Source organism: Cornus florida, unplaced genomic scaffold (genome assembly GCF_030987335.1).
Source record: "Cornus florida cultivar Cherokee Brave unplaced genomic scaffold, ASM3098733v1 CherokeeBrave_3.0.0_Hap2_Chr11, whole genome shotgun sequence".
Classification (NCBI taxonomy): Eukaryota; Viridiplantae; Streptophyta; class Magnoliopsida; order Cornales; family Cornaceae; genus Cornus; species Cornus florida.
The window spans coordinates 125,037,204-125,060,434 of record NW_026775581.1 but is presented as its reverse complement, the minus strand read 5'-3'; the positions used below and the strand labels follow the sequence as shown (position 1 = coordinate 125,060,434).

Sequence of the window (23,231 nt, the reverse complement as noted above, 5' to 3'; positions counted from 1 at the left end):
GAACAAGTTGAATGACTTATAGAGGATTAATTATAGTTAGATATGATGGATTATATATATATAATTAGGGTGCTATGATATGAGCTTGAGTCTTAGGATCAGTGGTTAGGGCGCGTATATCACCAGGGATATGTAGCTAGATATAGTATAATTGTGTGCCCTGGTAGGTATAGGTACTCATGCCCACTATATGTGCATTTTGCGTGATACCTACTATTCAGGTTGAGGCAACCCTATAGTCTAGTGAGGTTCCTTTAGTATGTATTTATATATATATACGGACTACTAGTTACTGTAGGATTGACTGGGATGTATACGTGTATCGGGTCTCTGTTTAGGATGTAGTAGATTACAACTTGTTCGTGAGTCTGACCCACTATTATTTTTTTCAAGTGTTCGACAGTTCCAGTTTTAGAGGTTGTTCGTTCTGAGCAGAGACAGTCTATCATCACTCTTCCGATCTGACGTAGGAGTCTTCCTTATGTTTTAGTATCGATTTCATTTTTATTTCAGTATTTAATTTCAGTTGTTTATGGTTAGGGGTCCACATAATGGATTCCCGAGTTGTAATGATATCAGATATTTTTTTGGATATTGTCATTTGGAGGATTATTTAATAAGTCTTTTAATAAGTTATGATTATTATTATTATTATTATTTTTCCTTTCATTTTATTTATTTATTCTTTATCCTTTTTGTACTCTATGCTTGTTTATATATTTAATTGTTTGGTATCCCTCGGATCTGTGCTCGGACTTGATCACCCGTGGCTCTGGAATTGAGGGGTATCACAACGAGCACCTGAAAAATAAAAGAGTGGGTCAGGCCCACATGCAAGTCATATTCTACTACGATCCAAACAGGAACCCGATACGCAGATACATCATAGATAGACTCAACAATATCTAAAGTAGTCCATATATGTATAATTACACACTATAGGACGCTCACTAGTCCAATAGATCTGTCTCAGTTTGAGTAGAGATACCATGCAAATCGCACATAATGTGGTCATGTGTACCTAGCCCTACCAGGGAACAACACCTCTGTCCAGCTATCCATCCTAGGCGATATACGCACCCTAATCATGGTTCTAAGACTCAAGCTCATACCATGACACCATAACATAGATATATAAAGTTCGTTCCAGGTGTGTCATTCAAAAGGTTTATTGATTTGACTCCTAGTTATAAGTAGGACTTAACTTTTGTAGTTAATCCATCTTATTCCAATATAAGTAGGACTTAGTATTAGAACTAATCCGTCCCTAGAATAGGTAGGTCTTAGTGTTCTGAACTAAGCCATTTCTAGTATGCCACCGTCCCATACCGGTGCATACAAACCTCCACATAACATAATTGTTAAAACAATAATTGTTATTTATCTACTACAATCCAGGATATGCATCATACTGTTTAATACATATATCATGATATTAGACAATCATTACAGATTCTAAAAATCACATTCCAACTATCTAAATTGCTACCATGAGTCATAGCATTTAAATCCTCCATAAAATCTATAAATTGATACAATTAATACAACATACATATCAATTTTGTTCCAAACCAAGCATAAATGATTTCACTAATTTACTATACCTGTAACTCTGTTTAATTATAATTAAATAGTAATAGATTATTCATATCAAAAGCTTCAAGTATCTGCAAGTAATTGAAATATCCGATACAGTGTGCAATTTACAGTTTTTCCTTAACTTCAACTTGTTCTAATCCTTAGTCCAATTATGAATTAATGTTTTTTCATCATAATACCAGCCTGATACAGTCCTAAGCATCACTTAAAATAATTTAAACAAAGTGCAACACCCTGTATAGCCCAAACAGTCCCTAAAACCAAACCCGTAGCAGTTTAAGGAGAAAACACGCTCTCTCAAAATTGAGAGCCTGCTCTGTTACAACTAGAGCCGGCTCTAGGGCTCTAAGAGCCTGCTCCAGAGCATCCAGAGCCGGCTCCCCTTCCTTGGGAGTCGGCTCTAAGGGTTTGGGAGCCGGCTCCCTCCTCTGTTGGAGCCCGCTCTCACTTCCGTAGATGCCGTCGTCCGTTTTCCCTTTTTCTTCTTCAACTCCAGTGATTTCCAGGCCTCTGTAATATGTTTAAATCCTTGTTCTAGTGTTCATTTAACATTCCAGATTAATTACAAGGCAACCATATGCATCGTTGTTCTCAAACAAGTAAACTTAAACATATATACAAAATGAACCAATTAACAGAAACTTAAAGAATTTTCAACATAGTTTCAGTAAACGAGATTAAATACATATCAAGCATGCATAACAGATTATTGAAGCATTCATTAAATCCCTGGAGTCCACCTAAGCATGCACAGAACACAGGTTCATGGGAAAGAATAGAACAGAAACTTGCCTTTAATTTCCAGTTAGAAATCTTAAATTGTTGTCTCTAGTAACTCCGGCAACGTCGGTTGTTTTTATCGACCTCTGCTACTCCTAGTTCAACCCACAGACACAGGCCAAACTCCCCTCCTTGATTCAGTTTTAGCCTAAGCCAAAACCCTAGCCTTCCTCTCTTTATCTCTCTTTGTTTCTCCCTGTATCTCTCTGTCTCTCTGTTCTACAGAGTTACGCTTACTGTTCTCTAACCCTAAACCACCGTAATGTTTATATTTATAGGTTTATAACAATAACCCTAGTCCATGTGTAATTAGAGACTAAGCCCTACTTCCAATCCTAGTCGGCCCATCCGTGTAGTCTAAAAGTTATCCATGTCGGCTACACACACTGACTTCCTAAAGACCCTAGTTAATTAACTTAATTTAAAACTCATTTAACCTATTTGACATTAAAGTTAATAATTACTAAATTAATCCAAAAAAAAAAAAAAAAAAAAAAAAAAAAAAAAAAAAAAAAAAACCAATTAAATACAACAATTCAAAGAAATACAACAATTAAATAAAACAAATAAGCAAATAGCCAAATACACATATATCAATGCACAAATTACAATAAAACCATAAAATAGAACTACCGAAACTATCCTTTTAAAATTAGGGATATTACAACCACCGTAAATAATTATCACCATTAAGGCGAATATTGGTGATCTGAACCGAGTGAGAATCAGTACTGGGGGCTTGGGTTGTCGGATTGGTTGACTGGGTTGTGATAGGTGAGGTTGACATGGAGGAAACGTTAGATATAGTTGATTAGCGAAGAAATTGTGCAGAAAAGAAAATCAGGTTTTTTTTTTTTTTTTTTTTTTTTTAAGGGTGGCTTTGATACCATATAAACTTAAATGGAAGAAATATAGACTAAACTTTTTCTCTGTATTAGCACACAATTCACAAGTTTAGACGGGTTCTCTTTATAAGAGAAAATACGTGCACATAACTAGCTGGCCTAATTAATAATTTTCTAATTTACAATATTTGACCAATATTCTATTTATAGCAAATATCCTCCAAATATTATATTTACAGCTAATAATATTTGGTAATATTACTACCGAATCTTTCCTTTTCAACAAATCAATGCCAAGAAAAGGCTTCAAATTCGGTAGAACAATCTCCAAAAGACTCCATTTTGAACAAAAAGGAAACCAAACAGGCCTTTTCTTCAGGCAAAAAAAACTTTAATAAAACAACGATACCAATAGGAGGTTGAATTGTAACCAATGACGTCTAGTGCTCACACAAGGATGCTAAACCAGCAAGCTTCAATCACACAAGCCATGTCTAAGAATGTGCCTTTTTTGCTGATAAGATGGTGTACCAATTGGTGCGAACCCTTGATTATTTTATATGCCATTTTATATGCATTCTTAACTTTGCACAAATACTCAAATCACAACTATATACATAAGACGCTGAAGCTTGTTGCGAACTCCATTGCCGGATCACTCAAGAATTCAAAGGAACCCATCTTTGCTCTTGCAAGGGAATGGAGCTTGATTGCTGCTCCTTCCCGACCACCAGATTGACTGTGCGGGTGATCACTGCCATCACCATCTTCTGTTGCTCACCGGAATGAGAATTGACATCCATTGCTAACTGCTGCTACTGAGCAGTTATCAACGGCTACCTTTCATGCTGAATACCAAGAGTAACTGTACCTAGTTGGGGTTGGGGTTTGGGTTTGGGTTCAATGTTTTGGGTTCATAGCCTTTGGGCCTTGCTGTTGTTGCATAATCTTTTGGGCTACCTGTTGTTGGGCTGCTTGGGCCAAACTATGTACATTCTTATACATTTATACAATTAAAATAAGGAAAAATTTAAAAAAACTCTACTTATGCATATTTTAAAATATGTTAACTTTTTCAAAGTATTAAGTTTGATTGTTAACTTTATCAAACTAATTACAAAAGTGTACAAAAATACTATTTAGACTTTCTAATGGTCCAAAATGTCCTTATCTCTTTCAAAAAATTCCAACGCCTCTAAGTTCCTAAATTCCATTGTTTCTAGCCATTACAAGTGTACTAAAATAGGAAAAGAGAACTTTGATTACCAAAACCAAATATCCAGCTCTCACCACCCTCTCGAGAAGCATTTCCCGCCATTACTCAACCCCAGTTGCAATAACTCATATCTAGAAAGAGTTTTCCCTCAACAACCTCTAAACATGGCCGACCCTGACCCAAGACGACCAAGGTGGTCGCCTAGGGCTTCCGAATTTAAGGGGCCTCAAAATTTATAGGCCCATGAATGATGCCACAAAAAAAAAAAATTGTAACCAAATGCAACAAATTATTTAATGGGCTTCAAAAAAAAAATTTACACTTTTAGTATTTTTTTTTTTTTTTTTTTTTGCACGTGTAAAACTTATCACATTTAAAGTTCGCTTGGGTCTCTCAAGATTTTTTCAATCTCAGGGCGGCCCTACCTCTGAAGCAAGTGACTTCTCACAGTCTGAAAGGAAATGAGTAATGAATTCAAAAGAAGATCCAGTGTCCACCGACTACATGTACAACAACCATGTGCTAGAATTAACCTCGACTCAAATATTCAAAAAACTTTTTCACATCCTCAATAATTCAGCACATTCTAATTGAGAATGTCCATACAAAGTTCATGGCCGGAATCACTTTTTTGTATATCGGAGTTGACATGTTTTTTATTCATCATAAACCGGAATCACTTTTTAGTATATCACATGTTTTTTATTTATCATAAGCCGGAAACAATGGAGTTTAAGAATTTGGAGGCCTTGGAATTTTGTTGGATGAGATAAGGGTATTTTGAAAATTTTGGATCATTAAAGAGTCTAAATAGTATTTTTGTACACTTTTATAATTAGTTTGATAAAGTTGACCATTAAACTTAATAGTTTGAAAAAGTTAACATATTTTAAAATATACATAATTAAGTAAAAAAATTTAAAATTTTTCCTTAAAAGGGTAATTGCGAGTGATCTTTTATTTTCTGGTTGTAAAGGTTACTTACATTGGTTAACACGCACAAGGGGTGAAAATGACTTTGTTGCAACACTGCAATATCACTAAATTAATAATTCAACAACTTTATGAAATTGTATTATTAATTTAAAATTATTACATTATCAATTTAAATTTATTGCGTTGTTGATTTAAAAGCATAGGAAGGGGAAATTAATCCATCTTCATATCTATTAAGGCACATGTTAGAAGAACCTATATTACAAAAATAAAAAATGTTCATAGTAATTACTCCCCATTATTATCATAATTGAAATTTGTCCCATATTAGATGTTCACTATTGAAATTTAAATTTTTTAATAGGATATATAACTAATGCATTGTTCTCTCGTAAAAAAAAATAATGCATTGTTCTCATATAAAATTACCATGATGACCTTTCAAGTTCAAATATATATAGCACTAATTAGAGAGATTTTTAAAATCTTAACGGGTTACCATGAAACAAATATATTTGTTTTGCTTTCACTTTTGAATAGGGATGGCAAAATCCCCATACCCGGCGGGTCCCCGCCCCACTCTGCCCTGTTTATGACGGGTTTCGAGATCTATTTATGTAAATATGGAGGGGATGATGATTGTATTTGAAACCCTGGCGGGGGCGGTGAAGGGTAACCCCGCCCCACCCCGCCCAGTTTATAGTGCATTTTTACAAAATTGCCCTTACATGTTATAAAATATTACTAAATTACATAACTATATATATATAATATATTCCCTTTTGAAAGTGAAACCCTATATCTATTCCCTTGCAGCATAGAGAAAAAACATAATCGTTGTGCATCAAACATATGATCATGTTTTAAATTATTATAATTATGCCGAAACTTTATTTAATTATTAGGTTGAAAAATATTATGGCTGTGTTGATTTTGTTAAAGGTAAATTGGAATTTAAAAATTGTTATGCTAGACGGGGTGGAGCGGGGATGGGGACTAATGTGGTGGGGCGTGGCGGGGATGGGGAAGGGGGTTGAAAATTAAACGGGTATGGTGGCGGGGATGGGGGTAAAAAATTTGATCGGGGATGAGGATGGAGAATGAGATCCCCGCCCCATTGCCATCCCTACTTTTGAAGATGAACAAGTATTTTGGGACAACACAAAATGAACGAAACGAAGGACAACTAATATGGAACAGAGGAAATATATTCTATTATGAATGAAAAGAAGGACAACTAATATGGAAATGAGGGAATATATTCTATTATGCTGTGTTTGGTGTGCAGTAATGTAATGGGATTTGTTTGGTATGTAATTTAAAGTGGGAATGATAATTCTATTGAAATGAAAATCCATTTATGGGAATGAAAATTCATTTGACAACTAAACCTATAGAATGGCCATTCCACCACCGTTACTGCCACCACCACCACCAAAAAAATTAAGTTCTAAAAAAATCCTCATGTTTCAAATCCAAAAACCACCACCACCTCTGCCGCTTTTCATCACTGTCACCTCCATTGCCTTCCACCACCGTCACTGCCACCACCATCATTGTTACCGCCTTCAACCACCACACTACCGCTCCCTCTATTACCTTCCACACCGTCACCTCCACCATCGCTACCACCACCACCAATTTCTGCCGCCACCACTTTAGGCCAGCGCCACCTCCATTGCCTTCTACCGCCACCATTACCGCCACTGCCACCTTTCACCACCACCACATACACCTCTGCCGTCTTCTTCTACTGCCACCACCATCCCAGCCACAGCATCCACTATAGCCGCCTTCCACCACTACCACTACCACTACCACCACTACTTTCATCGCCGCCTCCACTACATTCACCGCCATCTCCACCATTATCGCCACCTCCACCGCCACTGACTTCAGCCATTATCATTGCCACCGACTTCCACCACCATCACCGCTGCCTTCCACCACCACTACTACTGTCACCTCCACTGCCTTCTACCAGCACCACCACCTACACCGCTGCTGTCTTCCACCACTGTCATCACACCATTGCCACCTTCATTGCCTTCCACTGTCATCACCACTAACGCCTTCCACCACTGTTTCCGCCACCGCCACCGCCACTGCCACCACCTTCCATTAACACAACTGCCCACTTTCGCTACCACCACTGCTGCGGCCTTCCAACATCGTCACCACCACCGCCTTCCAACACTACTACTGCTTTCCACCTCCACCACCATCATCACCACCATCCACCATTGCATTATTTCTATAAAGAAAAATTATAGAAATAATATTATTTTGTTAATTTAATTTATTTATATCTTGTATGATTAAATTTGAAATTCATTGGATTCTTTAATTTTAAATTGGTTCAACTAAATTATAGAATAGTTATTATCATTTTATTTCATATTCACAAGTAAACAATAAAATAAGAATCACCATTAAATTCTATTCCCATTCTTATTCCTTTTCATTTCATTTAAGTATACTTCTTTTTGACACCTCGTTTGGTTATACCAAACACACCATTAATTCAATGAAAAAATAATACTACCTCCGTTTCAAATTAGATGTCCTATTTGAAAAACCGTGAATCACAATTTATGAATTATGGTTTTTCAAACATGACATCTTTTTTTGAGACAGAGGGAGAGTATGTAAATTCTAAAATAATGTCATTATTAATTCAACAATTACTGTCTTTTTTTTTTTTTTTTTTTTACCAACAATTACTACTGTCACAGCAACCACGTTTATAGGGTTTACCTTTTCTACTGTCAAGCAACCATTTTTGTCTGCAACCGTTTTTCTCGTCATAATTATAAGCAAACTTTGGTGTGTATGTGTGTGAGAGATGAAGATAGAGAGTGTGAACCTAAGTGAATTTCTGAATCATGGTGATGGTCATGACCACATTGTGGTCAAGGAGGAAGTTGTGGAGGACGACAAGCAAGGTTTTGCTTGCGAATGGCCAACATCTGAACAGAGTCTCAAATCTATGGAAGACAATTTGAATCTGACCCAGTTTCCAAACAACCCACCAACCCTCTCTCCCTCCACTCCTTCCCCTTCTTCCATGGTTTCTCTTCCTAAAACTCTCTTTTTCTCCCTCCTCTCTCTAGATTTTCATAATTAAAGTTGTTTCTGGTTTGCTTTCTTCAGGGTAAACAAAAGAAGCCCAATGAAATAAAAAACAATATGTCTCCAATGACGACGAAGAAACGTCCGGTTTCGATATCAGGGCATGTAAGAGCTCATTTCTTCACATCCGATCTTAATTTTCAGTAACAGTACCCTATATATCTCTGTTTCTCTCTCATATACACACACTTCTTATATTGGTGCTTGCCGTTAATGTGCTTGAATGTTTGTCCGATTTATGTAAGATCAACTTCAACTTGGTGAAGCTTATGCCCTGATTATTTAGGTTAGGGCAAATGTCTGTGACCACAAGCATTTGCCCTAACCATAGATCTTCACCACATCAACCAAAGTCCTTTTGGTCTTAAGGGTTGTGAACCCATGTTGCTCTTTCCCTTGATTCGTAGTTTATTGAAAGTTGTCAATCCTTCTTAATTGTTCCTTCAACTTCTCACAAGTAAATACAAGCAAGGACATAACACAATAGGTTTTTGTTCAGTGGACTACACTATTAATGGGTGAATTTTATTATTTCTTGAACAGGCGGTACCAGATCATGCAAGAAAGTTGTCAGTATCTAATCTCCTGATTGCTTCTTTTAATCATTTGTAAAGTTTACATTATGAAAATAATAACTTGTTGATTGTACTTGAAGCTGTGAGCGAGAAAGGGTTGCAAGTAATGCATTAAATAGTTCTGGTGAAGTTAAGTCATCCACTATGATTCGAGCGGAGGAGTTTCAATCGAGTCTGGGTACTGAATTTCCTAGCTTTGTGAAACTGATGGTCAAATCACATGTTTCCGGTTGTTTTTGGATGGTAAGCACTAAAATCAAACAGATTGAAGAAGCGAATAAAACAATATTGGGCAGGGCAAAATTGTTTCTTTTTTACCAATTCCTTTGTTGACAGGGGGTTCCTATGCCATTCTGCAAGTCGCACCTACCAAAAATGGAAGCTATCATCATTTTGGAAGCTGAAAGTGGGGAACAGTATGAGTTAAAATTCCTTCCACATAAGCAAGGGCTTAGTGCAGGGTGGAGGAATTTTGCTACTCTACACAAATTGCTTGTGGGGGATGTTTTGGTCTTCCAATTAACCGAAGCTAACAAGTTTAAGGTGACATTCTTAATTATATTTTGTTTATTCAGTATTTTTTGTTGATTTTTATTCAACATGTATGTTTGTATTTTCATAAAGTAAGTGAATGGTTAACTATATCCAGGTTTTTAGTTGCATCAAAGTGTGTTACAATCAGGCCTGAGGGCAACGCTACCTTTATAGCTCATACTCTCAAGTAGAATGAATATTGACAAGTACGTAAATTCCAAACATGCTGGGAAATGAGTCAAATGACATGATATCACCATTGTATTGAATATTTACTCTATGTTCCATATGGGTATATAATTAAGATTTCAAAATAATTTATGTCAAATGACAACTTTGAAGTGACATTTGAAAGAGTGAAATAGTAGAAATTGGAACTAGTGTAGATGACCAGGCTTGTGTGCGGAAGTAAAAATGTGACTTATGTGAAGGAGTGTCTTACAGGTTAAAGGTATAAGGAGGGCCAGGAGAAAATGTGAATTATGATTGGAAGATATCCAGAACCATTTCCTAAATTAAAGGCCAACTTTAGGCTATGGTGTGCCTTGGAGATAAAAGAACATTTGAGGAACTCAGAGGGAAGAAGACACAAAAAAGTTTTGCCATCCTTCCTTCCCCATGTTCTGAAGAAGGATTTTGCATAATTCAAGCTTATACATAGGGCAATTGAAGAAGATGAACAGGAATAACCTCTGTACAGGAACAACTTCTGTATTGTTATATCTCATTGTGATACTTATTGTTTCCATCAAGTTTGAATGTATTTTATCCATTTTATATTTCCATCGGGTTTGAATGTATCTTATCAACATAATGTTTCCATCAGGTTTAAATGTATCTTATCAACATAATGTTTCCATCAGGTTTAAATGTATCCTATTCGTTATATGTTTCTATCAGTTTTGAACACATCTTGTGTATTAAGTATGTTCCATTAAAACACAACAATCTATAGCGCACACGGGATCTGTCTGCATTGACCAGCCTTCAAAATGAGATATCGTCTATTTTTCCATTAATTTTTATGGAAATATTTTAAAGCCTTAGATGTGGATTGTAGAGTAATTGGAGAGAATACAGCCAAATAAAAGGGAACCAAAGGCATGTTTATGTTTTAGTACTATTTCTGGAATGTTTGATGATTGCTTGAAAGGAAAAGCATTAATTGAGGGAAATGGAGCTGCATTATTCATGGCTATATTTTGTGATGAGGTAGGAGTGCACTGAACACTCAAGATGGAGCTGAGAGTACTTGAGGGGATGAGAGTCATCGTTGTTTGGAGCAAATTAACCAGCTAACATTGTGGAGGATACATTGGGAGGTTATCATAGCAAAAGGAAAAATAAATAAATACATTAGTAGGTTGGCTACTTACGCATTTCGTATTCATACTGAAGTAAATAAGATACTACGTAGCAGATGCCTTCTCAAATGTGGGACCCCAGTCGGATCAGTACTTTCTTATGAATGCGCTGACATGTTTGTTAAATTCTATGTGGAAAAAAAAAAGCTGAAAGCAGTTCTACTTGTTGAATTATTTAATTATTAATCATGTTTTTTGTTGCAATGTTTTACTACTTAATTTTGTTTTCTACAATGGGCATACAAGAGAGATGAAATCTTTTAGTTGCAGCACTACAAACACATTACTTGTCTTCACTACTGGTTCCAATATATATATGTCTCCTCACTTCTGTAGGTGTACATTATAAGGGCAAATGATTTTACTGAGGTAGATGGTGCTCTTGGCCTTCTAAATTTGGATGCTCATACACAACAAAATGATGCAGGTTAGTTGACTGATATCTCTCTTTGGTAGTTCCATTATTAGTTAGCATAGCTAAGAAAGTTGTTATTTGATATGTATGTTTCGATGTCTCCATGGTTTTGTTTTTCTGTTGGATGAAAAGATGGCAGGGGTACAATAGCTCTCAAGAACAAGAGAAAGCATTCGGAGTCCGTTCCAATAGCTATGGTCCAAAAGAAGAATAAAAAGACAGGCTTGTTACAATATGAAAATGATAGTGAATTGATTGGTTCAGAAGTTCTTGTAGGTTCCAAATTCTCCAGTTCTTCTGTTGCGTTTGGAGACATCAAAAACTTTGAAGACTTCAAAATTACTGTAAATAGGTTACATATCAATTCTGAGCTCCCCGAACATATATGGACCAAGTACTATGAGCTCTGCTGCAGTAATAACTCATTTCTACATGCTAATCTTTTCCAAGGCCTCAATAGTACTTTGGTTACTGGTTTTATCATTGAAACTGTCAACATTTCTGATGCCATAAGAGGTTGCAAGCTCACCACCTCATTGGACGAATTTGCAAATTGGGAGAAGACCTTGAAATCTTTTGAGCTTGTGGGCATGGATGTTGGATTTTTACGTGCTCGGCTGCGCAGGCTTAAGACCCTTGCCTTTGAATCAGAAGGTGCCTTGAAGGCAAAGAGGTATTTAGAGGCTAAAACTCAACGTGTTGAAGCAGAAAACCGGATCAGAGATCTGAAAGCTGAGCTTGTGCAATTGAAGGAGGTGTCTGAAAAGATTGATGCTGATATTGAGACTCTGGAGTCAGAAGCTGAGAGCCATGAACTCAAGTTTCAGAAAGCTGTTGATACTCCATGGTAATATTCTATATATATAGCAAGAATATATCTTTAGTTTCTTAACTATGGCCACATGTAACTAGGAAAGAAGGGTAAATATGTTTTTGGTAGTAACTTTTGTAGTTTTGGCCGTAAGTTCTAGTAACATTGTAGCAGTAGGCTATTAACTTGGTACAACTTAGGAATGGACAATTTTTTTGTTCAAATCATGTATGGTGTATGTATATGCGAACCTGTGCATGTCACTATATTTTTCATTTCAATATATGGTGAATGTGGTCACGTTCCCGTTAAGATCCTGTAGGAGTAGCTTCATTCCAGAAAAGCGGAAGAAGAGCAGCACACGACTTTCGTCAGTGTAAAATGTGGATGTTGGACAGCTTCTCTTTTTAAATGGGATTTTGGGGTGGTTTGTCTATTGAGCTTGCACGCCAATATTCCTCTTTTTTTTTTTTTTGGATAAACAATCAATACAAATCAATGTGACGATGGGTTCCTAGACTCCTAGTGATTTGTTCATGTGCAGTGGGAGGAATTTGAACACACTGCAAAGGGAAACGAGATATTCTTTCCTCTGTTGTCAAGAATCTGTGAACAAAGAGGAAGCCAAACAAGGCCATTTCTTCGGATAAAAAAAAAAAAAAAAACTTAAATACATCTATAGAACCAATAATATTGAATTACGGATTAATTAAACACTGATGCATTAGGAGGCTGAATTGTGTCATGCCCATGTTTGTTTCACTATGGGAAGTTGCACCATCAATTCTTTCCCAAAAAAAAAAAAAAAAAAAAAAAAAAATTGCACCTTCAATCGAATGGAATCTAATAAAGAAGCTAGGGGCAACAGCCATTGCAACTCTCCCAATGTTGACTAGCAGTGGCCACTTTAAACCAGAAATCTTCAATCATACAAGCCATGTATAACTATGTGCCTTCTTTGCTGATAAGATGGTGTATCAATTGGTGCAACCCTTGACATGTGTTTTGGCGGTTGTGAATAATTCTAGTTGTTGGGTGATATTAAATTGGCCTAAAGACAAGGGTTAAAAGAATTCAAACCAGTCCAACCCTAGATCATTATTATATAATCAGCACTTTTTTCATTTTGAAATTAAAACTAATTCGACTATAAATCAATTCAACAATTACAGGTGGCCTCTACTGACATTTTTACAAAAAGTAGTGCAACCATTTATGAACCCTTTCAACTGTCGAAGGACCATTTTTGTCCTCCTCTTTTTGTCGTCCTCTCTTTTTCTGCGCTCTTCCTTCAAAATTCTGTAAGCAAACTTTTGTGTGTGTGTGTGTGTGTGTGTGAAAGATGAAGATAGAGAGTGTGAAGCTAAGTGAAGGTCTGAGTCATGGTGATGATCGTCATGTCCACAATGTGGTCAAGAAGAAGGTCGTGGAGAAGGAAGAGCAAGGTTATGCTTGCAAATGGCCAACATCAGAGCAGAGTCTCAAATCTATGGAACACAATTTGAATCTGACCCAGTTGTCTAACAACCCATCAACCCTCTCTCCCTCCATTTCTTCCATGGTTTCTCTCCCTAAAACTCTATATTTCTCTCTTCTCTCTCTAAATTTTCATAATTAAAGTTGATCTGGTTTGCTTTCTTCAGGGTAAACGAAAGAAGCCCAATGAAATCAAAGACAAGATGTCTCCAATGAAGACCAGGAAACATTGTCGTTTGATATCAAAGCATGTAAGAGCTCATTTCTTCACACCCATTCTTTATTTTTCTGCAAAAGTACCCTATATATCTGTGTCTCTCTCTCAGATATATATATATATATATATATATATATATATATATATATATATATATATAAATACTTCTAATATTGCCGGAAAGCATCAAATTGAGCAGTATATCCCTTGGCATTTGGACAGTTCTAACTTTCTGCTTGCTTTAGGTTTGGGCATATGCTTCTGGTCAAAAGCATTTGCTCTAACCATAGCTCCTCGCTACATCAACCAAAGTCCTTTTGGTCTCAAGGGTCCTGAACCCGTGTTGCTCTTTCTCTTGATTCATACTTCATTGAATGTTGCCAATCCGTCTTAATTGTTCCTTCCACTTCTCACAAGTAAATATAATCAACAACATCAGTAAATATTATTTTTATCCAATAACATAATAGGTTTTCGTTAAGTGAAGTGCAATTATTAATGGGTGAATTTTATTATTTCTTGAACAGGCAGGACCCGATCATGCAAGAAAGTTGTCAGTATCTAATCATCTGATTGCTTCTTTTAATCATTTATCGAGTTTACATTATGAAAATAATAACTTGTTCATTTTACTTGAAGCTGTAAGCGAAAAAAGGCTACAAGTAATGCATTAAATAGTCCTGGTGAAGTTAAGTCATCCACTATTCTTCGAGCAGAGGAGGTTCAATCCAGTCTAGGCACTAAATTTCCTAGCTTTGTGAAACTAATGGTCAAATCACATGTTTCCCGTGGTTATTGGATGGTAAGCACTAAAATCAAACTGATTGGAAGTGCATCAAACAACATTGAACAGAGCAGTAATGATTCTTCTGTTACTAACTCTTTTGTTGACAGCGCATTCCTAAGCCATTCTGCAAGTCGCACCTACCAAAAGACGATGTTATCATCATTTTGGAAAATGAAAGTGGGGAACAATTTGAGTTAAAATTCATTGCAGATGACCAAGGTCTTAGTGCAGGGTGGAGGAAGTTTTCTATTCTACACAAATTGCTTGAGGGGGATGTTTTGGTCTTCCAATTAACAGAAGTTAACAAATTCAAGGTGACATTCTGAATTATGTTCTATTAATTTAGTATGTTTTTGTTGATTTTTATTCGACATGTATGTTTTGTATTTTCAGCAGAAAGTAAAAGTGACTGGTCAAGTGTAATGATCAGGCATGATGCAATGCTACCTTTATAGATCATACACTTGAGCAGAATGAATATTGAAAAGAATTTACATTTCAAAACATGTCCTGGAAAGGACATTATATCACCATTGTATTGAATATTTTCTCCCAAGTTCCATGTGGGTAAATAATTCAGATTTCTAAATTATTTTATGTCAAATGACAACTTTTAAGTGAGATTTGAAAATGTATAGTAAAGTAAATTGGCGCTAGTATAAATGATCAGACTTGTATGTAGAAGTATAACTGTGACATGTGTGAAGGAGCATCTTATAGGTTGCAGGTATAAGAATGAGGACATGGAGAGAATGTGATTTTTTTTTTTTAATTTTCCATAAATGGACGTGGATTTCATTAGAGATCAAACGAGTGAAGTACAGATGAAATGAGGGCATACTCTCAAAGGACAAAGAACATATAAAGATCAAAAGGAAACAGCAATGAGTTAATTGAATAAGCATACTTCCAATACATGAAAGACAGCAAAAAGAAAACCTTAATCAATAAAAATAAAAATAAAAAAGGTGAATTATGATGGGAAAGGACTGGAAATTAGGAACAATTTCCTAAATTAAAGGCCAACTTTTGGCTATAGTGTTTATTGGAGATAAAGAAAAATATATATATGTAGAACTGGGACGAAAGCAACAAAAATTATTTTGCCAGACTTTCTTCATCATGTTCCAAAGAAGGATATCTCATTGTGAGACTAAATGTTTCCTTGAGGTTTGAATGTATCTTATTCATTATATTTTTCCATCAGGTTTGAAGTTATCTTGTTAGTTATAATGTTTCAATTCAGGTTTAAATGTATCTTATTCATTATATGTTTCCATCAGGTTTGACTATTTCTTGTTAATTTAGTCTACTACATCAATCCGGTAGCACACTGGATCTTTCTGCATCGACCAGCCCTAAAAATGAGAGAATTTCTTCCTCTAATTTCCATGAGAATTTAGAAACCTTAGTGTTAGAGGTGGATTCTAGAGTAATTGGTGAGAATGCAGTCAAACAAAAGGAAAGCAAAGGCATGTTTATATTTATCTGTCACTGGAATTTCTGATAAATTGCTTGATAGGAAAAGCATTAGTTGAGGGAAATGGAGCTGCATTATTTTTTTTTCTTAGTTGTTACTAACTCACACATCCATGCTTTCATTGAGGTTTGAACCCCTAACCTCCTTTTGAGAAGTAGGGGCTTGGTATCGCTAGGCCACTGGCCTGCTGGTAATGGAGCTGCATTATTGGTGGCCATATTATGCAATTAGATAGGAGCTAAACTGTGGTTAAAGTTTGTTCCCAGATTAACAATAGTCGGGGTGGCATTTAGGGGAGTAGGTGTGCACTAACACCCGAGATGGAGCTGAGAGTACTTGAGGGCATAAGAGTGACGGTCGGTTGGAACAATTTCTGTAGCTAACATTGCGGAGGATGTGGAACCTTCTGCAAGTGATAAATAGAACATTAGGAGGTTGGCTACTTCTGCGCCGGGCCTCCAGTTGATCAGAACTTTCTTGTGATTGCTCTGACATGTTTGTTAAATTCTATTGGAAAATAGGTAAAGCAGTTTTCCTTGTTGATTTATTTAATCTGTTAATCATAGTTTCTCTTGCCATGTTTTACATAATTATGTTATCCACAATGGGCATACAAGAGAGAAGGCAATTTTTTGTAGTAACACTACAAACCCATTTACTTGTTTTGACTACATTTTCCATTTATATATATATATATATATATATATATATATATATCTCCTTACTTCTGTAGGTGTACATAATAAGGGCAAATGATTTTACTGAGGTAGATGGTGTTCATTTGGATGCTCATACGAAAAAAAATGTTGCAGGTTAGTTGACTGATCTCTCTCTTTGGTAATTCCATTTTCAGTTAGCATAGCTGAGGCAGTTGTTATTTGATAGTAGTAATTAATTTTTCAATGTACGTCTAAGACAACAAGGGTACAGTAGCTTTCAAGAACAAGAAAAGAAAGTGTTTGAAGTCTCTCCATTAGCTATGGTTCAAAAGAAGAATAAAAAGACAGGCTTGTTTAAATCAGTATCTAGACTTGTGTGGCCAGTGGAACAATCTGAAAATGATAGTGATGTGATTGCTTCTGAAGTTCTTGCAGGTTCCAAATTCTCCGGTTCTTCTGATGGATTTGAAGTCATCAAAAGCATTGAAGACTTCAAAATTACTGTAAATAGGTTATTTATCAATTCTGAGCTCCCGGAACCCATATGGACCAAGTACTATGAGCTCTGCTGCAGTAAGAATTCATTTCTTCATGCTCATCTTGTCCAGGGCCTCAATTGTAATTTGGTTACTGGTATTATCTTTGAAACTGTCAACATTGCTGACGCCCTAAGAGGTTGCAAGCTTACCACCTCAAGGGACGAATTTGTGAATTGGGAGAAGACCTTGAACTCTTTTGAAGTTGTGGGCATGAATGTTGGTTTTTTACGCGCTCGGCTGCACAGGCTTCAGACCCTTGCCTTTGAATCAGAAAATGCCTTGAAGGCAGAGAGGTATATAGAGGCTAAAACTCAACATGTTAGAGCAGAAAATTGGATAAGAGATCTGGAAGCAAAGCTTGTGCAATTGAAGAAGGCGCCTGAAAAGATTAATGCTGATACTGAGACTCTGGAGTCAAAAGCTGAGAGCTATAGACTCAAGTTTCAGAAAGAAGTTGGTACTCCATGGTAATTTTTGTATTTTCTTAAATATGGTCACATGTAAATATGTTTCTGATAGTTTACTTTCGTAGTTGTGGCCATAACTTCTACTCACATTGTTGCATTAGGTTATCAACTTACTGTAAATCTTCGGATCGCACATTATAACAATACTGCAAGGATGATGGTAGTGGCATAAATTTTTGTTAAAATCTGGTATGAAGTTTTTGTATGTGTACCAGTGCATATCACTATATTTTTCAGTTTAACCATGAGCATGGTGTTGTTCCAGTTCCTGCAAGCTCCTGTATGAGTGAGTCAGTAGCTTCACTCCAGAAGAGGGGAAGAAGCACAGCATACAACTTTTGTCAGTCTGCTCTTCATAGGGACTCCTTTTTCTATCTATTCTGGCTTCAGGCCAAATGTGCTCGACGGTTTTCGAGCTACATAAATCATACGTTGGATTGAATCCCAATAATGTATTTCAGTACGATGAACCCCAAGTAATCTGTATTTTCAAACGAAGTATAAAGGTGGATGTTGAATATGATGCGTAACGGTTACTTTTTTAAAAAATTAAGAATTTGTGTTGTTACTCTAATAAGATTACATGCCACCATTCCGAATTTTTTAATGTTTCGAATTTTCGATTATGAATCGGTAGATGAACCACACGCTTATAGCATAAATATGTGGGATTTCGATGTTGATTGAATTTGATTTTTTTCTTGCTTTTGTTTTTTTTTTTTGGAAATTGAAGCAATTTTTGTATAAATAGTAATACGTACAGTGTAGTGTGGGCCCAAGAACAAAAGGACTCAACAAGCCCATTGGCAATACAAAATAGCCCAACCTATAAATACACTGTGGGAATACCCCAGCCCAAGTCCATTCCCTAGGAGATTGCCCCCAAATAATATCTATTAGGGGAAACAAAGAAAAGGTTAAAAAAAAAAAAAAAAAAAAAAAAAGGTCCCATACTGATTTTTATTTTTATTTGAAAAAAAATTAAGAGTTATTCGAATCGCCAAGTTCATATCGTGTTGTATTCGGATCTTCGTATCCTGCTTTCTAATCAATTAGTAATATCATGTCATTAATACAACATGAGCAATAAAGTACTTCTCTCCTGATAGTGAACTCGTGCTTCGCCTTCTCATTCGTTGAATCAGTTTAGACGATAGACCTAATAAAAGAAGGCACAAACTCACTCTGAAGGTAGTCATGGCAGACTTACTCTTAATTATAGGGATTATTACGAATACATGGTGTTATGGATGCATATTTACCATTTGATGGAGTCAAAGTTATGATGTTTTGAAAAAATTAATACCAAAATGCGTAGACATTGAAAAACATTGTTCATTGTCCAAATCACCCTTACTATTTCCATATAACACTTTTGTCTTGTGTTATAGATGTATCAATTTGTGCACGCATGTATCATTTTTTTGTCCTCCACAAAAAGTGTTATCTGCGTGCACAAAAAATAATATCTATATGCATATAAATGATACCTTTATAGCTAGTCCATGACAAAAGTGGTACCTAAAAATAGTAAAAATATTTTTTCATGTCCACGTCAATATTTTTGTCAATTTTATATTTTGAAAACATTATTTACTTTGATTCCATCAAACGGTAAATATGGTCCATAAGTCCATGTATATGTAATAATCCCAATTATTATATTCTAACTTTTTCATGCTAATGTCAACAAAACTAAATTTTGCAACAACCAACTTATTTTCAAAACTTTTAATACGAATTCCATGAAATAAAACCTCCTAAAAACAACTTAAATTACTTATAGTTATAGATACAGAAAAATAATCAAACAATTTTGTATGGACTTAATTATCATGATATGCCAAGATATTGGTCATGAAAAAATGTTTAGGTACCACTTTACTTCAAATGTTTTGGTCTAATGAAGTTGTATGGATTACTTATAGTTTAGATACAGTAAAATAACCTAAATCCATTACTTATAGTTTAGATACAGTAAAATGAAGTTAGGTTAGTGGCCAAGAAAATGCTTTTATGGAGGAGCAGGGCTCGACCGTAAGCCTGCAAGATACCTTGGGAGAAGAGTAGTGGAGTATAGTATAGTGACCATCAAGTTTGTTGCAAAGTAGCTCTCTCTCTCTCTGCCCAACTAAGAGAGGTAGATATACTTGACTGGCACCAATCCATATATATGTTGGGATATGCCCATTTGCATTATTTGTCCAATTTATGAGATCTTCAACCTAACTGTACTTTTTTATACAGCATTTTTGAATGATGCACAGCTGTGCCTTAGTTGTCCACATTGACTGCTATGTCTGACTCCCCCAGCCACGCTGCTCCAATTCACACCTCAAAAATAAAAGCTTTTTGGTGGTCAAGATTCAACAAGTTCCCATTAATTTACCTTTCTCAAGTAAATGGAAACCAAGAAACACAAACAAAAAAATTGACAGAAAGCGTGTGTATAAACAACATATATATGGACTGCCCATAGTTTGAATCATATAGGAGGCTGGTTTAATGGTTATAGGGTGATTTTGTTTGTCAATTGTCATCCATTCAGTGGGGCATTCCCTTTGTGAAGGCTTACTGGGTGGATGTTAAAAAAATAATAATGTTTCAATTATTTTCTTGAGTTAAATTATGTGTCTCTGCTAACAGAACCAAGTACAAGAGTGATTAACTATTGTACCGGAAGGAGAAGAAAAGAAAAGAAAAAAAAAGATTATTATATATAAATGGTGCTAATAATTCATATTTATTATTTAATGGAGTCAAAATTTCATAATTTAAAAAAAAAAAAAATTTGATCAAAATGTTAAGGTAAATATAAAAAAAGACTGTTTACACCCACTGAGGTACTACTTTTAGGTATATAAGTACCACTTTTGTTTTTTGTGCAACTCAAAAAGTGATATTTAATAACAAAAAATAATACCTGCATGCATAAAAAGTGATACCTATAGTGATACCTATGTACCTAAAAGTGGTACCTCAGCGAAGATAAACAGTATTTTTTCATGTCTTCGTTTTTTTCAAACTATGAGACTTTGAAAACATGATAAATATGAATTATTAGCACCATTTACGTGTAATAATTCCAAAAAATAATGATAATAGTTAAAAATAATGAAAAGTCTTGTAATCTACCCAACAGACAAAAGAGCAATCTTCCCATGACCACCTGAAAAACACACAATGGCCCCAAGTCAAGAAGACATGATTTGAGATGGCTCTGTGAGTGCCAAACATCATACACAAGTTCTCCAACTGCAAAACATTTTGTAAAGAAAACAGCCATACACAAACTTCTAGGAAATAGAAATAGAAATAGAAATGAATGGGAAGACTCCAAAACAACTTCTGAAAACATGAATCACAAGTTAGATCCAACCGCACTACCTAACACAAATAAGAACCTCTTAATTTATCAAAATCTCAGCCAAAAAAAAAAAAGATAAAGCCTCACACCTCTACAAATCTTACATAACCATCAACAAACAATTCCATTCATTACATCCCCAACTCCATATCCTTGCAACTTGTCCCTCCATTATTCAACTGTTCCTGCACACAGACAATCACAAATTAGACGAATATATATATATATATATATAAATGTGTGGCTTACAAAAAAATGTTTCGTTTCAGTAATTGAATCAAATAAGCCTCACCGAAGTATTGCCACGGTGTGCCTCCTGATCAAGAACCAAACCAGGCCTTTTTTCCACAAACCCATCATTCTTATTCGATTTCTTGGATCTAATGTGGGACTTCCTGAGACCGAGAAGCTCCTTCAACCTCACAGCACCCCTGGGAGGCCTCATCGAAACGTCGTCGTCATCCTCATCATCCACCAACAGCTCATCTCTGAGAGTGGTCTTGGTGCAACTGTCCTTGAAAGGCAACAACCTGCCCTTGAAAAACAGCTCATCAGCACTCATCATGGAATAGTTGGTCACTGAAAATTCAAAGTCGGAGGACGGCGGCGGTGGCGGTGGCGCCTCTCTGGAGGTACCACTCCTGATGGTGGTTGTGTGGTGTTGATATTGAGAATGGTTGGACTCCACAAAGTCATTAGAGAAGGAGATTCTAGGGCTCATTGGAGTGGCGGCACATGAGGAGAGGCCAGCTTTGTGGTCGGAATTTTTGTTGTACATTTCTAAGCCGCATGCCATGGGACATTCAAAACAACATAGGGGATGGGATTGGGATGGAACCAAAAATATGGACCCTAAAATAATTCTATAGTGAAGAGGACCCAGCTCTTTGAATCTGCGACCCACCAAGATGTCTGTATTTATATTAGAGTAGGGGATCTATCTTGAAGGAAATTTTTTTTTTTTTTTTTTCCTTGACTACATGCATGCATGTCATGTCATGATGTGATTGCTTTCTTTGTCATCACATGTCCATTGGCATTCATTGAAGGACAACTAGTATTGGATAGAATCAAGTTCTTTCGGTAGGTAAATCCAAAAAATTCACTGTTACTAGTATTTGTCCTTGGTCGGGTTGTAACTTTTAAAGACTAGGGTCACAAATGGAAGAATATTTTACATTTTTGGTGATTATATGGTCCAACAATTATAATTTAGGCAAAAGTACAAAAAAAAAAAAAAAAAAAAAAAAAAAAGGAAGAAAACTCCTTAAACTAGTCATTTTGTTGCAAATACCCCTTAAACTATAAAAGTGTGTAAATACCCCATTGAGACTCACCGGATCAACTTTCTAATGTCGGATGATTTGAAATGACCGAAATAACCTTACTTATTAAATTATATATATATTTAAAAAAAAAAAAAAAACAAACCCTGATTGTGAAATACCAAATTTACCCCCATTGGATGACGTTAAGAAAGTAACCCAAGAGTTCCTCTACCACTAAAAAAAAAATTCGTCACACGACGAAAGGGTACACATGTGCTTGCTGGACTAAAATGTTCTTTGGGCTTCGCCAGACTGAAATAGAACTTAAGTGTTGCCGGAATTAATGGTCACTTGTTGAACTTCTATGAAACTCTCCGTTGATGAAGATTTTGGAGTTCTTCTCTTTGTTTTGTTCTTTCTATTTCCTTAGAGACTAACTGAACTGAAAACGATTGAGATTCTCCGGCCAAGGTTAATGAAGCTCGCCGAACTAGGTTTGTTAATAGAGCTCGGAGTGGGTCCATTAATGAAGCCCCATTGGACTGTTACGAGGTGAATTCGCCGGAGATCACAGGCGAAGAGTTGGACCCTTATCTAGTTACAGTTTTTTTCTTGGATTGGTACTTATCTTCCTAAATCTGAGAGCAAACTGCTATAATATCATTTGAATTAGAGAATCTAAAAATTATTGGGTTACTTGGGTCTTTCTTTCTCTAAACCTTCGATTTTCTCTCTTCTTTACTTTATCTTTTCACTTCTCTCAC

General features: G+C 35.9%; 4 protein-coding genes across 7 annotated transcripts; 2 read left to right on the top strand and 2 right to left on the bottom strand.

Annotated features, from left to right (window-relative positions):
* Positions 1 to 6,889: 6,889 nt before the first annotated feature.
* Positions 6,890 to 7,279, bottom strand: LOC132282064 (glycine-rich RNA-binding protein 7-like). The gene is made up of 2 exons (XM_059783695.1): positions 7,183 to 7,279; positions 6,890 to 7,089 (listed from the first exon to the last, which is right to left on the bottom strand). The coding sequence occupies exons 1-2, from the start codon at positions 7,277 to 7,279 to the stop codon at positions 6,890 to 6,892; spliced, it is 297 nt and encodes a 98-aa protein (XP_059639678.1).
* A 724-nt stretch (positions 7,280 to 8,003) lies between these two features.
* Positions 8,004 to 12,513, top strand: LOC132284806 (B3 domain-containing protein Os01g0234100-like). The gene is made up of 7 exons (XM_059786934.1): positions 8,004 to 8,446; positions 8,530 to 8,613; positions 9,052 to 9,077; positions 9,164 to 9,326; positions 9,420 to 9,626; positions 11,318 to 11,408; positions 11,529 to 12,513. The coding sequence occupies exons 1-7, from the start codon at positions 8,222 to 8,224 to the stop codon at positions 12,245 to 12,247; spliced, it is 1,515 nt and encodes a 504-aa protein (XP_059642917.1). The 5' UTR covers positions 8,004 to 8,221; the 3' UTR covers positions 12,248 to 12,513.
* A 103-nt stretch (positions 12,514 to 12,616) lies between these two features.
* LOC132284807 (B3 domain-containing protein Os01g0234100-like) lies at positions 12,617 to 18,019 on the top strand. Of its 3 annotated transcripts, none has more exons than XM_059786936.1 (8): positions 12,617 to 13,768; positions 13,851 to 13,934; positions 14,428 to 14,453; positions 14,540 to 14,702; positions 14,795 to 15,001; positions 16,901 to 16,979; positions 17,262 to 17,832; positions 17,934 to 18,019. In XM_059786936.1, the coding sequence occupies exons 1-8, from the start codon at positions 13,550 to 13,552 to the stop codon at positions 17,971 to 17,973; spliced, it is 1,389 nt and encodes a 462-aa protein (XP_059642919.1). In that variant the 5' UTR covers positions 12,617 to 13,549; the 3' UTR covers positions 17,974 to 18,019. The 3 variants fall into 3 exon arrangements, with proteins under 3 accessions (XP_059642919.1, XP_059642918.1, XP_059642920.1); XM_059786935.1 differs by having other exon boundaries at positions 17,253 to 17,832; XM_059786937.1 differs by having other exon boundaries at positions 17,253 to 18,019.
* Positions 18,020 to 21,117: 3,098 nt separating this feature from the next.
* On the bottom strand, positions 21,118 to 22,097 carry LOC132286010 (uncharacterized). Of its 2 annotated transcripts, none has more exons than XM_059788263.1 (2): positions 21,492 to 22,097; positions 21,118 to 21,378 (listed from the first exon to the last, which is right to left on the bottom strand). In XM_059788263.1, exons 1-2 carry the CDS (start codon positions 21,993 to 21,995, stop codon positions 21,331 to 21,333), a joined length of 552 nt encoding a protein of 183 aa, XP_059644246.1. In that variant the 5' UTR covers positions 21,996 to 22,097; the 3' UTR covers positions 21,118 to 21,330. The 2 variants fall into 2 exon arrangements, with proteins under 2 accessions (XP_059644246.1, XP_059644245.1); XM_059788262.1 differs by having other exon boundaries at positions 21,118 to 21,384; positions 21,492 to 22,095.
* Positions 22,098 to 23,231: the final 1,134 nt, after the last annotated feature.